Source organism: Physella acuta, unplaced genomic scaffold, assembly GCF_028476545.2.
Source record: "Physella acuta isolate Inbredline_101_S28 unplaced genomic scaffold, ASM2847654v3 ptg000138l, whole genome shotgun sequence".
Lineage (NCBI taxonomy): Eukaryota > Metazoa > Mollusca > Gastropoda > Physidae > Physella > Physella acuta.
In genome coordinates, this window is record NW_026731657.1 from 1,797,463 (window position 1) to 1,814,170 (window position 16,708).

At 38.7% G+C, this 16,708-nt stretch overlaps 1 protein-coding gene across 1 annotated transcript in view; it reads left to right on the plus strand.

The window, feature by feature from the left end:
* LOC131935224 (protocadherin-16) overlaps window positions 1-16,708 on the plus strand; it is a 74,032-nt gene that overhangs the window by 49,600 nt on the left and 7,724 nt on the right. Inside the window, exons 4-21 of the mRNA XM_059291596.1 lie at window positions 2,099-2,326; window positions 3,807-4,049; window positions 4,503-4,666; window positions 5,020-6,136; window positions 6,679-7,166; window positions 8,141-8,383; window positions 8,898-9,186; window positions 9,780-10,019; window positions 10,524-10,868; window positions 11,216-11,412; window positions 11,938-12,107; window positions 12,718-13,003; window positions 13,482-13,611; window positions 14,542-14,748; window positions 15,108-15,325; window positions 16,053-16,219; window positions 16,317-16,335; window positions 16,438-16,457. Of these exons, the coding sequence (XP_059147579.1) occupies window positions 2,099-2,326; window positions 3,807-4,049; window positions 4,503-4,666; window positions 5,020-6,136; window positions 6,679-7,166; window positions 8,141-8,383; window positions 8,898-9,186; window positions 9,780-10,019; window positions 10,524-10,868; window positions 11,216-11,412; window positions 11,938-12,107; window positions 12,718-13,003; window positions 13,482-13,611; window positions 14,542-14,748; window positions 15,108-15,325; window positions 16,053-16,219; window positions 16,317-16,335; window positions 16,438-16,457 (4,771 nt within the window). The remainder of the gene's footprint in view (window positions 1-2,098; window positions 2,327-3,806; window positions 4,050-4,502; window positions 4,667-5,019; window positions 6,137-6,678; window positions 7,167-8,140; window positions 8,384-8,897; window positions 9,187-9,779; window positions 10,020-10,523; window positions 10,869-11,215; window positions 11,413-11,937; window positions 12,108-12,717; window positions 13,004-13,481; window positions 13,612-14,541; window positions 14,749-15,107; window positions 15,326-16,052; window positions 16,220-16,316; window positions 16,336-16,437; window positions 16,458-16,708) is intronic.

A 16,708-nucleotide genomic window follows, 5' to 3' on the forward strand; every position in this document is an offset into this window, starting at 1 on the left:
ATAGGATCTCTCCCCCCCCCCTCTGTGTCATTGTATCCCCCCTCCCCATTCCTTAATAACTTTTCAACTGGCAATTTCAGAGAGTCAGATCATGAGGCTTAAAAATTTTTCCCATGCTGTTTAACAGCCTTACTAATTAGTAGGGTTTGCTAATTAGGAGGTTATTAATGTGGCTTGACTTAATTACTCACCTGTTAACTGGATACGTTTTTCTTACCAGTTTATTCTTGTTTCTGTTCTGCTGGGGGGCAGGGTGGGGTGTTTGAAATTTTGAATTGCTATACTGAACCCTGTGTCACACAGTACTGAACCCTGTGTCACACAGTACCAAACCCTGTGTCACACAGTATTGAACCCTATGTCACACAGTACCAAACCCTGTGTCACACAGTACCAAACCCTGTGTCACACAGTACCAAACCCTGTGTCACACAGTATTGAACCCTGTGTCACACAGTACCAAACCCTGTGTCACACAGTACCAAACCCTGTGTCACACAGTATTGAACCCTGTGTCACACAGTACTGAACCCTGTGTCACACAGTACCAAACCCTGTCACACAGTATTGAACCCTGTGTCACACAGTACCAAACCCTGTGTCACACAGTACCAAACCCTGTGTCACACAGTATTGAACCCTGTGTCACACAGTACCAAACCCTGTGTCACACAGTACCAAACCCTGTGTCACACAGTACCAAACCCTGTGTCACACATTATTGAACCCTGTGTCACACAGTACCAAACCCTGTGTCACACAGTACCGAACCCTGTGTCACACAGTATTGAACCCTGTGTCACACAGTACTGAACCGTCTCAACAAACTGAACCCTGACTGACTGAACCCTGTCATCCCATCTCATTAAACCCTGTCTGACTGAACCCTGTTATCTCATCTCACTAAACCCTGTCTTACTGAACCATGCTAATGTCTTACTAAACTGAAACATGTAATTTCACCTCACTGAACCCTGACTAAACCCTGTGTCTTATATCACCAAACCCTCTTGTAAACCCTGAGTAAACCCTGATATTTTGCCTTACACCATTGCATATTTCCTGCATGTGGTGGGACCTCAGGCAGTAGATCTTAAATGATAGGCACCTTTAATTAAGCTACTGTTAATTAAGGTGTAATTAACATGGCTAGCTAGCTGTCACTGTGATTGTTTTTCCCATTCCATAAAAAAGTTGCTTTCTAATTTCTTATCTCTGAAATATGTTTGTGCTTATTCGCCTTTTTTTTTTATTATTAAAAAGTTTTCTCAGATACATGTGGGTTTTTTTTTCAAAATCTATAAGGTTTTTATATTTTGGCTTGCTGACAGTTTGATGTGATTAAATTGTTTCATTCTTTTAACTTTTATATAAATTTTTTAATAATTGTTTAAAAGTTGTTGGATATTTTTTTAATGTTTATGTCTTTCCTCAAAGTAAAGTGGAATTAAGAGGCCTCTGGTATTACTGTTTTATATGAATTTTTGCCTGAAAATTATTTTGATTGATGCAATCTTTTCATTGTATTTTATGTTAAGAACGTTTTTATTGTGAAGTGCAAATCTGTTTCTCCACCCCACAGCCAACCTAACCACAACCCTGTTTCTTTACCCCACAGCTAACCTAACAACCACTCTTTCTACACCACAGGCAACTTAACAACCACCTTATCTTCCACACAGACAACCTAACAACCACCTTATACAACACACAGACAACCTAACAACCCCCCTCTCTACCCCACAGACAACCTAACAACCCCCCTCTCTACCCCACAGACAACCTAACAACCCCCCTCTCTACCCCACAGACAACCTAACAACCCCCCTCTCTACCCCACAGACAACCTAACAACCCCCCTCTCTACCCCACAGACAACCTAACAACCCCCCTCTCTACCCCACAGACAACCTAACAACCCCCCTCTCTACCCCACAGACAACCTAACAACCACCCTCTCTACCCCACAGACAACCTAACAACCACCCTCTCTACCCCACAGACAACCTAACAACCACCCTCTCTACCCCACAGACAACCTAACAACCCCCCTCTCTACCCCACAGACAACCTAACAACCACCCTCTCTACCCCACAGACAACCTCACAAGCCAGGCAGTGATCCAGGTTGAGATCACTGACATCAATGACAACAACCCGAGGTTTGAACCCCGTGTCTACTCCATCAACATCATGGCTGACGCCCCTCCAGGCCCACTGGTCACTGTGCAGGCAAGAGACAGGGACAGCGGAGTCTTTGGGACGGTCACTTACTCCATCATCAGTGGAAACAACATCCAGTTCTTCAGCATTAACCCCACTACAGGTAACCTAAACTAGCTAACACAACTACATGTAACCTAAACTAGCTAATCCAACTACAGGTAACCTAAACTAAATTTATCAACATTCAGTACTTCAGCATTAACCCAACTACAAGTAACCTAAACTAGTTAACCCAACTACAGGTAACCTAAGCTAGTTAACCCAACTACAGGTAACCTAAGCTAGTTAACCCAACTACAGGTAACCTAAACTAGTTAACCCAACTACAGGTAACCTAAACTAGTTAACCCAACTACAGGTAACCTAAGCTAGTTAACCCAACTACAGGTAACCTAAGCTAGTTAACCCAACTACAGGTAACCTAAACTAGTTAACCCAACTACAGGTAACCTAAGCTAGTTAACCCAACTACAGGTAACCTAAACTAAATTTATCAACATTCAGTACTTCAGCATTAACCCAACTACAGGTAACCTAAGCTAGTTAACCCAACTACAGGTAACCTAAACTAGTTAACCCAACTACAGGTAACCTAAACTAGTTAACCCAACTACAGGTAACCTAAACTAGTTAACCCAACTACAGGTAACCTAAACTAGTTAACCCAACTACAGGTAACCTAAGCTAGTTAACCCAACTACAGGTAACCTAAGCTAGTTAACCCAACTACAGGTAACCTAAACTAGTTAACCCAACTACAGGTAACCTAAGCTAGTTAACCCAACTACAGGTAACCTAAGCTAGTTAACCCAACTACAGGTAACCTAAACTAGTTAACCCAACTACAGGTAACCTAAACTAGTTAACCCAACTACAGGTAACCTAAACTAGCTAACCCAACTACAGGTAACCTAAACTAGCTAACCCAACTACAGGTAACCTAAACTAGCTAACCCAACTACAGGTAACCTAAACTAGCTAACCCAACTACAGGTAACCTAAACTAGCTAACCCAACTACAGGTAACCTAAACTAGCTAACCCAACTACAGGTAACCTAAACTAGCTAACCCAACTACAGGTAACCTAAACTAGCTAACCCAACTACAGGTAACCTAAACTAGCTAACCCAACTACAGGTAACCTAAACTAGCTAACCCAACTACAGGTAACCTAAACTAAATTTATCAACATCCAGTACTTCAGCATGAACCCAACCATAAGTAACCTAAACTAGTTAACCCAACCACACGTAACCAAAATTAAATTTATCAACATCCAGTACTGCAGCATTAACACCACTACAGGTAACCTAAACTAAATTTATCAACATTCAGTACTTCAGCATTAACCAAACTACAGGTAAGTTACCCCTTTAAAACCTGGTGGAAAGGCTACACCAAGCTAAATTTATTGTTTACTTTTAGTGCATTTTTTCATTTGTGAATGTAATATAAGCCTCTTTTCTTAAAAAATGTTTTCTTTATAAGAGATTAATTAAAAAATAAGTGGTTTATTGTTAATGCAATTGAATTGTTATATACTGTTGATGAGAGTGTTTAATCATTGGTCATTTTGCAGGTACCATATCTTTAAAACCTGGCCTGACTGATAAAGTGTCTGTCTTGAGTGTCCGTGCCACTGACGGAGGAGGGCTGACCTCACAGGAGAATGCTGCGGTCACCATTAGTGTCATCAGTGGTAACGAGCACCCTCCCATCTTCACCCCAACCATGTACAACTTCACCATCACAGAGGCTGCTGGTCTGAACCAGATGGTGGGCAGGGTGGAGGCAAATCTGGATGGTTCAGGTGGATCCACAGGTAAGGCCCTGTAGCCTGTAGCACTTAATTGCCATTTGCTCATATATTCAGATTTGTAACTTTTCTTTTCCACCAAAAACTTTCTTTTCCCATTGGCGAAGATTTTTTCACCAAAACATCTTAATGAAAAAGATTGATTAAAAAACTTACAAAAAAATATTTAAAGTTTTTTTTTTCATGAAAATTACAATTTCCACCTGGAATAACCAGAAAATACCTTTAATTTTGTTGTTAAATTTGTTTATGTAATATTAAATTTAATAAAAATATGTTGAAGTATGTATGTGTTGACATAATGTAAAATTTGGTAAAAAATTTAGTTTTGAATGTTATCTTGTTGAGAGTGTTTATATTCAGATGTTTAAAACATTTCATTTGTTAAATTGTTACAATCATTCACAAATTCAGTCCTAGATGAAATAACAGGGTTGAATTTCTCCTCTTCTTCTTCAGCTATAACATACAGCATCACATTCCAGACAGTGGATTGGTTTAAGGTGGATGAAAATACAGGCGCCATTTCAACCAGATCTGCTCTGGACAGAGAGAGCAGCCCATTTGTGGTCATCAGTATTCAGGCTTCTGCCTGGTTCCCACCTGTGTATGCTGTAGCTCAGGTGATTTTTTTCTTCTTTAACCAAAATGTTTTAAACTTGCCATTTAATTAATTTCCTACCTGTTTTAATTTTAAAGTTGGCTGTAAATGTTCGTTTCGTTATAATTTCTCTGCCCTTAAAATGTCAGTTGACATCATATCTCAGTCTTTGAAATTTCAGTCGACTTCACTTGTCAACCGTAGTGAGATTTTTATCGATATAATATATGCCAAATATCAGTCACCATCCAGTTTGACATTCATCATCACATTAACTATTATATCAGTCCACATAACACCAATTGGAGCCGTCTGTCTGTAATCCTAATGCTGTTTCAAGACATCACTAAAAAAATTTGTTCTCTACTTCTGTAGGTCAACATCACCATTTTGGATGTGAACGACAACGCCCCAACATTCCCAGCCACCACCATGCTGGAGCTGGAGATCAGAGAGGACGAGGCAGCCAACACCTCGCTGTACGTGGCACGCGCCGTCGACCTGGACATGGGGAACAACGGTACTGTCAGGTACCGGCTGGTCGACACAACCACCGACACCTTCGCCATCAACGTTGTCACCGGCGAGATCACCCTGAAGAAGATGCTGGACTACGAGAAGATCAACAAGTACCTCATCGTTGTCATCGCTGAAGATATGGGCACGCCCAAACAGCTTAGCGCAAACTTGACTTTGACGGTGAAGGTCAAGGATATCAACGACAATCCTCCAGTGTTTGACAGAGCTGTTTACTTGTTTTATGTTCCCGAGGACGTTGACATTGGGTCCACCATCAACCAGGTCAAGGCCACAGATGAAGATTCTGGAAACAACAAGAAGATCACGTTCTCTTTTAGAAATAACCGCTACGGCTCCACGTTTGGGATATCTCCAGTGGACGGTAAAGTCTGGACGCGGGACTTACTGGACAGGGAGCTCCACGACACATATGAGATAACTGTCCAAGCGGTTGACCACGGAAGCCCGGTTCAGCTGTCATCCACGGCACTTGTCAGGATAATTGTCACAGACGTCAATGATAACGACCCAGTTTTTTCCAGGGATGAGTACAGATTCTCTATTCGAGAGAACCTCGTGGCTGATAGCCTTGTAGGTCAAGTAGTTGCCACAGATCAGGACATTGGCCCCAATGGCGATCTGCAGTTCTTTTTCTATAATGTACAAAACTACTTTAAAATCAACTCGAAAACTGGTGAGATTCGAACCCAGGTTTCGCTAGACCGTGAGCTGGTGGCCGAGCATGTTCTCACAGTATACGTGTCAGACAACGGGAACATCTCAAGGACTGCTCAGACTAAGGTGAAGGTGAAGGTTCAAGATCAGAATGATAATGATCCCATGTTTCAAAGGCAGGGGCCCTTCGCGTCCAATATCTCAGAGAACAGGCCAAAAGGGACGGTGGTGACCACACTGGTTGCCTTAGACCCTGACGAGGGAGAGAATGGAAGAGTCACCTACTACTTTGATGCAGGTAAGACACTGGGGTTGTGATGACTCAGCTATAATAAACTTTATTTCTTTGTGAGAACTTAGCCTTTATATGAACTCTATACCTAATCCTAACCAATCATGATACCACCCACTGCCAATAGTAAATTTTTTAATAGTAAAACGACTATTTTCCTCATTAAACTTATTACAATGTCTCACAACAGGGCACACAATCAAGAGACCTTGTGTATTAATCTAGTCAAGCCAACTTGGTCCCTTAAACAAAGCACCTCTACTACAAACCAAAAATAAATAAAAACTTCATTCAACTCATAATAATCAGTCCCCTCTTAAAAAACTCAGGCCAATATAGTCACAGCTAACAAAATCTTCTTATTTGGGGCCGACGAAGAATGCTCTTTCCACTGTTGTTGATCTTGGCATTTTCTTATCAGTTCCTCAAGATAGTCCGTGGTCTTCTCAGTTATTTTACTGCTGTGTCCCTACACATCTCGCTTAGCCTTCACTGTTTTCTTTTTCCTACAATGCTAAAAAAAACATTTATTATTTTTATAATTTCAGCCAAATCCGAGCAATCCGCCATGTCAAACTTTGAGGTCCACCCAACATCCGGCAGAGTCTCCACAAGGGAGGTTCTTGACTACGAGACCAAGACCGTTTACCACCTGACCATCGTTGCTAAGGACAACGGCCTCCCACCCCGCAGCTCATCCCAACCACTGACCATATCCATCTTGGACGTCAACGACCAGGCGCCGCTGTTCCAAGCACGCAACGTCAGCTTCAACTGTGTCGAGAACGTCAGCATCGGCACGTTTGTCGGACAGGTGAAAGCCACGGACAAGGACTCTGGAGAGAACGGGAAGATAAATTATTATCTGGTCGGAGGAAACGTCTTCGGGTCTTTTTCAGTCAATCAGAGCTCAGGGGTTATAACCACAGTTAGACAGATAGATTATGAGGAGTCGTCTTCCCATTCTCTAAATATACAAGCAGTGGATAACAGTGCAGCGTGGCCCAAAAGCAGTAATATAACAGTCACCATCTTTGTGAGTTGTGTTATTTTTATTTGTCTGTTCTAATTGAATATTTAGAATCTTAACTCTTTTTATTCAAACTTTTTTTTTTGCATTGGTAAAAGCACTAATTCAAACTTTTAATATTCAGATTTTTTTTGTTTAACTAATTTGATGTGTATTATATCATATCATACAGTAATTATTTTCATTATGATTAGTTTTTCTTCATTTCACCAATTTGTCTGATGTTTTTCACCACTTTGTCTGATGTTTTTCACCAATTTGTCTGATGTTTTTCACCAATTTGTCTGATGTTTTTCACCAATTTGTCTGATGTTTTTCACCAATTTGTCTGATGTTTTTCACCAATTTGTCTGATGTTTTTCACCAATTTGTCTGATGTTTTTCACCAATTTGTCTGATGTTTTTCACCAATTTGTCTGATGTTTTTCACCACTTTGTGTGATGTTTTTCACCAATTTGTCTGATGTTTTTCACCAATTTGTCTGATGTTTTTCACCAATTTGTCTGATGTTTTTCACCAATTTGTCTGATTTTTTTCACCAATTTGTCTGATGTTTTTCACCAATTTGTCTGATGTTTTTCACCACTTTGTGTGATGTTTTTCACCAATTTGATGTTTTTCACCAATTTGTCTGATGTTTTTCACCAATTTGTCTGATGTTTTTCACCACTTTGTGTGATGTTTTTCACCAATTTGTCTGATGTTTTTCACCAATTTGTCTGATGTTTTTCACCAATTTGTCTGATGTTTTTCACCAATTTGTCTGATGTTTTTCACCAATTTGTCTGATGTTTTTCACCAATTTGTCTGATGTTTTTCACCTTTCACCAATTTGTCTGATGTTTTTCACCAATTTGTCTGATGTTTTTCACCTTTCACCAATTTGTCTGATGTTTTTCACCTTTCACCAATTTGTCTGATGTTTTTTTTACCAATTTGTCTGATGTTTTTTTTACCAATTTGTCTGCCGTTTCACCAGATAAAAGATGTGAATGACAACCCGCCAGTGTTTGACCAGGACCCGGTCATCATACGCACCATCGCAGAGAACATGCCCCTTAACACTGTCATCCACACTTTCCTGGCCACTGACCGTGACTCCGGCATCAACGGAACGGTCAAGTACTTCATTGATTCCTCCAGCCAGGGAGACAACTCCTACCTGGCCATAAACCCTGACACAGGGGAGATGTACATCTCTGCTGTTATAGACTATGAAACGGTGAGTGTTTAGAAGAAAAGCCAACCGACACTTTGAAATTTTTTGACAGCTTTTAACCCAATCATGAGTTACAGGGTTATAGAAAAAAATCAAACGGTGATGATAGGATGTTGTATTTCTTTAATCTCTCAGTTCTTTATTTCAATTTATTTACTTACTTAGTCCTCTTTGCTCCTTATGGAACATAGGGCCTTCACCATTTCCTTCCATTTCTTCCGATCCCCTGCTATTAATTTTGTCATTTCCCAAGACATCCCTGTTGGCTTCAGTTCTTCAAGAAGACTCTGCCTCCAGGTCTGTCTTGGGCGCCCTCTATTCCGCTTTCCCTGGGGGTTCCACTCAAGTGCTTGGCGTGTAACATTTGTGTGAGCCTTTCGTAGTGTGTGACCCACCCAGCGCCACTTCCTCCTTGTTTCAATTTTCTGGCATATAATTCTTGATTATCTGTTTATTTTACTTATGGCTTGTATTTACCAATGACCATTCTAATTAAGTTGTCCTCACACCTCCCCAGGTCCAGCAAATCTCTGTCATTGTGGTGGCCAAAGACGCCTGCCCGTCCCCCACACTCTCCTCGCAGATGACCACCATCATATTCGTCACGGATGTCAACGACAACGCCCCGCGCTTCGACCCCATCCCTGACCTGAGCGTGTCCGAGGACGAGGCTGTGGGCTTTGTCCTGAGGGTGCTAGTGGCTATTGACCAGGACTCTAACGTGGACAACAGCGGCAACAACCTGGTCAGGTACAGGATTGTGTCCGGGAATGAGGACGGGAGGTTCTACCTGAATCCAGAGACAGGTAACTTGACTTATAAACTGTTCTGGCCGATTGGTTCACATCAGTCTTTAAAAATCTCTGATTTTAGGGCTAGTCTAAAAACATGCTGTCTATAATAGAATGTAAGGCTCATTTGCTGAAACATTCCTTAGTTTCTTCTTTGAAAATAAGTTAAATAAAAATAAGGAAATCACATCTAGTGAAGACAATATAAACATGCACAAACTAGATTCACCCTCTTGTAAAAACATAATGACAATACTAATACTACTTTTTAAACGATGACATTGCTAGGCATGGTAGTATTATTTCACTCTGGTCTTTTGTGATAAATTTATATCTAAATATGAATCCCTTGAATAATTCCTTTAGTTTTACAGCATTTGATGTACACTATATTGTTTAGAACATATAAACATCAATTGTACTAAAAATATAAACAAATAACGGTAGCTACAGTCCAATGATGTATTGGTCTAAATGTCTTGAAATTTTCCCTATAGGTACTCTACTGTGAATGATGAACAGGTCTTAATGTCTTCAAATATTCCCAATAGGTTCTCTGCAGTTGAATGATGTAATAATCTAATTGTCTTTATAAATATTCCCTATAGGTTCTCTACAGTTGAATGATGCACTGGACTATGAGACTAAAGCCAGCTACAATCTAAACATCAGTGCTGAAGACATGGGCATGCCCAAACTGGTCACCTACAAACAGCTGTACATCACCTTGATAGATGCCAATGACAACTCCCCAGTTTTCAAACAGTCCACCTACCATGCTAACATTACAGAGAACTCGCCTGTGAAAACTCCAGTAATTTCTGTCCTAGCTACGGATGCAGACACAGGTAACATCCCTGACAGTTTGTCCTTTAACTCATTGCGTAACGCCAGAGTTCTACAATCATGGTCACATACTTTTAAAGCACCACAACTAAATTTTATAATATGACAAACTTTTCTTGTGTAATGATAGACTATTATAGCTTGACTCAGTGTTAACTTTTATTTTTGACACAACTTATTATAATATTAGTGTTGATCTATCTCGAGGCCCTCATTGCTATTTGATTATTATAATTAATTCTGTAACACTTTGACTTTTACTCTTATCTCTGCATTAAAAACATAGTCCTTTTAATTTTCCAATATCGTTAAAAACTTAGTAGTGTGACTATTATTTTTCAAGAATTGTGGGTAGGCCTATTATGATCATATTGAAATTAATATTACATGCTCAACTCCCCAGACTTTGTTGTTTTTAATTAAAAAATAATAATTGGACTACTGAGGCTTAAATAATAAAATATTAATTTTAAACAAACATCAAATTTCTGGATCTTCATTTACAGGTCTCAATGGAGCCTTGACCTACCAGATACCCAGTGGTATTGTGGGGGACAGGTTCACAGTGGACCCAAAGACTGGCCAGATCACAAACACAGTTGTGCTGGACAGGGAGGAGAGGGACAGCTACACCATCACCGTCTACGTCCAGGACGGGGCCTACCCCTTCTACTTCAGCACCTGCCGGGTGGTCATCACAGTGGTGGACATCAATGATAATCCTCCCATCTTCAAGGAGCAGACGTACAGGCTGGAGATTCCGGAGAACAGAGCTCAGAATTCTGTGATAAGTTTGGTGGCTACTGACCGCGATGTGGGGGAAAATGCCAGAGTTACTTATGCCATCACAGGTGAGAGAGAGACATCGGTTTCTGTCTGATTCCATATGTTTTTGGCATACCCTCTTCAGTCTGATTCTTCTTTCCTGTTTGCCTATTTCCATATGTTTTTAGGCATACCCTCTTCTGTCTGATTGAAAGATCTCTTGACTATTTCATATGCAGTAGCCACATTTAAACTCGATTTTATCTCTCTCTAATGATCAACTAGTAAAAATACTGTTTGTTGATCTTGTAATCACTTACAAGTCACTAAATTATTGATTAGTTTGTTGTATGTGTGGATTTCGGAGTCTTAATTTATATAATAATTTCATCACTAATTATTAAAAATTAAAACAATTTTTTTTTATTTGCAGGCGGTGATTCCATCAGCTTCATCATTGACCCTCAACATGGTCACCTGTCAAACCAACCCCTGGACAGGGAGACCATCGGCATGTACAACCTGACCATCACCGCCCAGGACCATGGCCCCACGCCCCTCTCCGCCACAGCTTACGTTATTGTCACTGTGTTGGATGAGAATGACAACAGTCCCAGCTTTGACCAAGTGGTAAGTTTTTATTATTTTTTTAAAAAGTAATAAATAACAATAGTTTTATTATCTTCATAAATTACCTTTTATTGTCTTGAATTTGTAAGGACTCTAACACTACCAGTTTTATTACTATTTGCATAAACCTCACTGCAGCTACCATTTGTATTAAGTTTAATAACTTCCCTAGAAGTTGTCATTTTATATAACTAATTGCTTGGTGTTTAATTTCTCTTTATGCCCCAATTTGGGCATGTAATTTACCATCAGATCTTTTGCATTTTTCTTCAATTTTAAACCTGCCTTCTTTGCTATTTAAAATTAATCTATTATATAATACATTCTAAACTTCTAAAAGCTATGTATACATTTTCTTCTCACATCATTAGCAGATTTTAAAATATTCTTATGAAGTTGATTTAACTCTTATTGGATTTATACATCAACAACTGATTATACTAGCTCTTTTTGTGAGAACCATGATTTATATAAAAATGCGTAGCCTACCTGTCTATGATAAATAATGTTGACCTTTGCCACCAGGTATACACTGCCAGCATACCAGAGGACATCAAACCCAGTACAGTTGTACTCAATGTACGAGCCACTGACCCTGACTTGAATGAAAATGGGCGGGTCATGTACTCCCTGGGGAATGAAACGGGTGGACTTTTTGACATCAACAGCACTACTGGTGTTATCTACACCAGCGGGTGAGCGACGGAATTTTTTTCTCATTTGTTTTGGTGTATCAGAAATGTTTTCTAATTTGTGTATTGTATTAATTTTTGTCTCATTTGTGTTTGTGTATCAGAAATTGTTTTCTAATTGGTGTTATTTCTTACTTTTTGTCTCATTTGTGTTGGTGTACAGGGAAATTTTGGTTTCATTTGTATGCATGTGCGAGAAAATTTTGGTCTTATTTGTGTCAGTATACAAAAGCTTTGTTCTCATTTTATGTTGTTGTATCAGGAAATTTCTATCCTTTTATTTTATTGAAAATATCTAGATAATATCTGAACAATTATTTTATATAACCAACTAATAAGAAATTCTAATTAATATTGGTTTTGTTGTTCGATGATGTGAAATAAAATTGTATTGTATGACAATTACGATACTAGACACCATGGCCTTTGTTTAAATTGACACTTAGTTACAAAATTAAATTGAAAAAAAAAATAGATTTACAAAATACAAATGGAAAACATAAATTTAAAAAAAAAATTGTTGTTTAGTAGTGCCATAAAAATTGTTGATTTAAACGTTAGATCCCTGTGGATAAGACGATAACCAAAACAATTATTATTTTGGCCTTTTCAGAATGTTTGACAGGGAAAAAGTGGACAGGTATTCCATCACAATCATGGCTTCGGACAGCGGCAGTTCAGGACCCAGAAACACAACAGCCCGCATCCAGATCACGGTGACTGATGTCAACGACAACGCTCCAACGTTCGCCATGGTTCCGTACACCGCCAGGCTCAATGCCACCACCCCCAAGAACAGTTTTGTGCTGACCGTGTCCACAACAGATCCAGATCTGGGGGTCAATGGAACGGTGGAGTACTCACTGGACAATGGGGACAATGCTTCCAACATTACTAAGGTATGAGGCTTTATTATTATCTTTCTGTTGTTGAAAGTTATGAATAATAGATTTAACTCTTGAATAATTAGAATATTTAATTTTTTATTTATTTTTTATTTGTTATGCATAGTTTACAAATTAACATTTAAATATACATAGATTTATAGAAAGATGTACACTACAGCAAATTTTATTCAAAGTATTTTCAAAATAGAAGGAATTTCTGTACATTCACATAAACAGTTTTTCAGTTCCTCTATTTCAGATTAAAAAACAATTCTTGTAGTTCAGTATTAGCGTGAGGTTTACTCATCAAATGTTTTTGTGATACATTTGTTCACTAACATATTTTAAAAAACAATTCTCATAGTTCAGTATTAGCGTGAAGTTTACTTATCAAATATTTTTTCTCTAGCATATTTAAAAAAATAATTCTCGTAATTCAGAATTAGCGTAAAGTTTGCTCATCTATTGTTTTTTGTTTTTTATTCTTCAGTATTTCAGAATCAGCTCAGCCGGTGAGGTTTTCACAAGTGATGCCCTAGTTACAGTACCTGGACGCTACAGGCTGAACGTCATTGCTAAAGATTTGGCTGTCCCAGCATCATCCAGACTAACCTCCACGGGTCAGTGAATCTTTGACCCGGCATGGTCTTCTTGTCGTTGATTTAGATTACAGATTTTTATTTAATTTTTTAATATAACTTATTTGGTTTTCATCTTTCCTTTGCGGCCCCTGCGGTGCAAAGGGCTGCAATTACACATGTCCAGCAGACTCAGTTTTGGGCGGCTCCCTTTATCTGTGCCTTGGTGAGCCCAGCTGTCTTAGCCTCTTCCTCTACTGTTCTTTTCCATATTTTGGTTTTATGTCTTGATAAATATTTGTTAAGGATCTTTGTAACTATGAATATAATTTTTTTTTAATGTGTATGTTTTTGTATACACTATCCCTTCATATTCGGTAGTCACTGGCACGGGTGAACTCTACTTCACCTGCCACGTGGACTACAAAGTTCAGAAAACTACTTTTCTTACATTTTTCTTTGTGTAGGAGTATAGAATTACTATGATGATATATGTAATGGTGAATGTACACATTACACAAATATGTTTGTACAGCAATTGATTAATCATATCTGATGTATAGAAGACAAATACAGTATGTCCACATTTTTGTGAAATCAGTGAACATTTATTGTACATATATTGGGAAAAACAAAAAGCTACCATATCACTCATGTAGAATGTCTAAAATGTTTAATGCAAATATTTTATCATGTTAACATAATATTTTACACTATTTTAACATTGGAATGAGATACTTTTTTTCTCGAGATTTCTTGGACATACTGCATTTGTCCTCTATACAGTTGATGTGTTATTTATATAGTACATAACTGAACATGGGAAGATTTGTATTAATGTAACTCGGGAATATTATATCATATCTTATCTTGAGATTATCTGTAAATTATATATACATTTGTAATACAAGCTTTTTCACGTTCACGCCACATGATCTAATTACAAGCCATTAATCCCCTATACACCCACAGGTGTGATTGAGATAACCATTGGCTCACCTGAGAGCACCACGTTCCGCTTCACCTCACCTGAGTACAGAGCACAGATCAACGAGAACTCCCCGGTCAATACCCCTGTGGTCCAGGTGGCCACAGAGACTGTCCCCCCCACCTCCACCACTGCAGTTTACAGCTTCGCCAGTGGGAATGAAAACGGAGCTTTTAAAATTAACGGCACAGGTGAGTTTACATGGCCAATTTTTTGTTACCTATTCCTGTGTGTTATTATGACCTGATCATCTGTTGTCATGACTACAGATTTTTTTTTAATAGAAATGTTTTTTTCTTTTGACCTTCTTTTTGTATTTGTTTATAGTTTAGTAGAGTATACATTTTTTTAAAAAAATATTGTTGTAACTGTTTATAGTTGATCAGAGTATGTAATTTAAAAAAAAAATTTTTTGTATCTGTTTATAGTTTAGTAGAGTGTATACTCATTTTAAAAATGTATTGATAACATAGGTAAATGTTATGGTGATGTATCATTTAATTAGATTCTTGTCGCTAGAAGTATTTACCATCTCTGTTCTCTATTCCAGGGCATATATCAGTGCAGAACTCACAACGGCTGGACTATGAAACAAACCCATCCATCCGTCTGATCGTCATGGCAACCAGCGGGAGTCTGTACGCCTACAGCACAGTGTGGGTTAACTTAACTGACGTCAACGACAACGTCCCCAGGTTCTCACAGTCCAGATACGTGTCTGCCATATGGGAGAACAACCCAGCCTACACCGCCACATATGTGACACAAGTACGTTTGTTTTTACCTTGTTTTTACAAGTGGTTTTTTTGTTAGTTGAGCCTTATAATGGTGGAGCTGTGTGGTCTTATTGTAGCTGTGTGGCTGCTAACCGAAAAGTCTCCAGGTTTAGATTCCTGACTTGTGACTGTAGGGTGTCCCTGAGACCACCCAGCTCATATGGGTACTTAACTCACGTTAGGGAAAAGTAAAGACTGCTAGGTAAAGTGCTGAACACACTATCTCTTCGTATGCCGAGGTCACAGTAACAGGTGAATTCTACTTCAGATGCCACCGTCAGGTTTGAAAAGGTGAAACTTTTTATATAAATGAAATTTGTACTCTGCCTAAGCTTTATCTACATGGTGATTTTCTGTGAATTAAAACTGTTACTTAGCCTAATCTGTATCTTCAAGGTGATTTTCTGTGTATTAAAGAGTTCCCAGAAAAATGACCAAAATCTGAAAAACTGCAAGGGGAAACTGCCTAAACAGAAAAATGCGCTTATACTAATTATACAAACACACTTTAATTTTGTCATATTTTGTGGAAATGTGTTTATTATGTGACATTGTACATGTATTCACTCTTTATTAATGTCTACAAATCCTTGATTTAAGAAAACAAAAATGCTCTTTCGCACTTTTTCGTGCTCAGTTATCTGTAGCTCAGTTTTCCACTGCGCAACTTTTTGGCCACCTTATTGAAGCTGTTACTTACCCTAATGTTTATCTACCAGGTGTATGCCCGTGATGCTGACAGTGGGATGAATGGGGAAATCATATACACCATCATTGGTGGGAATGATCGCCAGGTGTTCCAGATCAGCATGGAACACACTGGAATAGTTCACACCAGCGAGGACGCGGAGTCACTCGACAGGGAGGCTAACCCAGAGGGTTACAGGTAACTTGGTTTTTTTTAGGTTAACCCAGAAGGTTACAGGTAACTTGGCTTTTTTTAGGCTAACCCAGAAGGTTACAGGTAACTTGGCCTTTTTTAGGCTAACCCAGAAGATTACAGTTAACTTGGCGCTTTTTTTAGGCTAACCCAGAAGGTTACAAGTAACTTGGCGCTTTTTTTAGGCTAACCCAGAAGGTTACAGGTAACTTGGCTTTTTTCAGGCTAACCCAGAAGGTTACAGGTAACTTGGCGCTTTTTTTTCCATCACAGAAAATCATTTTACTTTTCTAGTTTCATTACACTTTTTCATTTGTCGTAACCCTATATTAAATTTATTGTTTGGATATTATGTTAGATATTTACAGCTATTTAACATTGTGTATTCAATTAAGTTTCAGCAGTTATTTATAGTGATTTTTCATGAAAAACAAGTTTTATGTCCTTCTAGCTTTGAGATCTATTGGACTCTTCATTTTAACTTGTGTCTCCCAA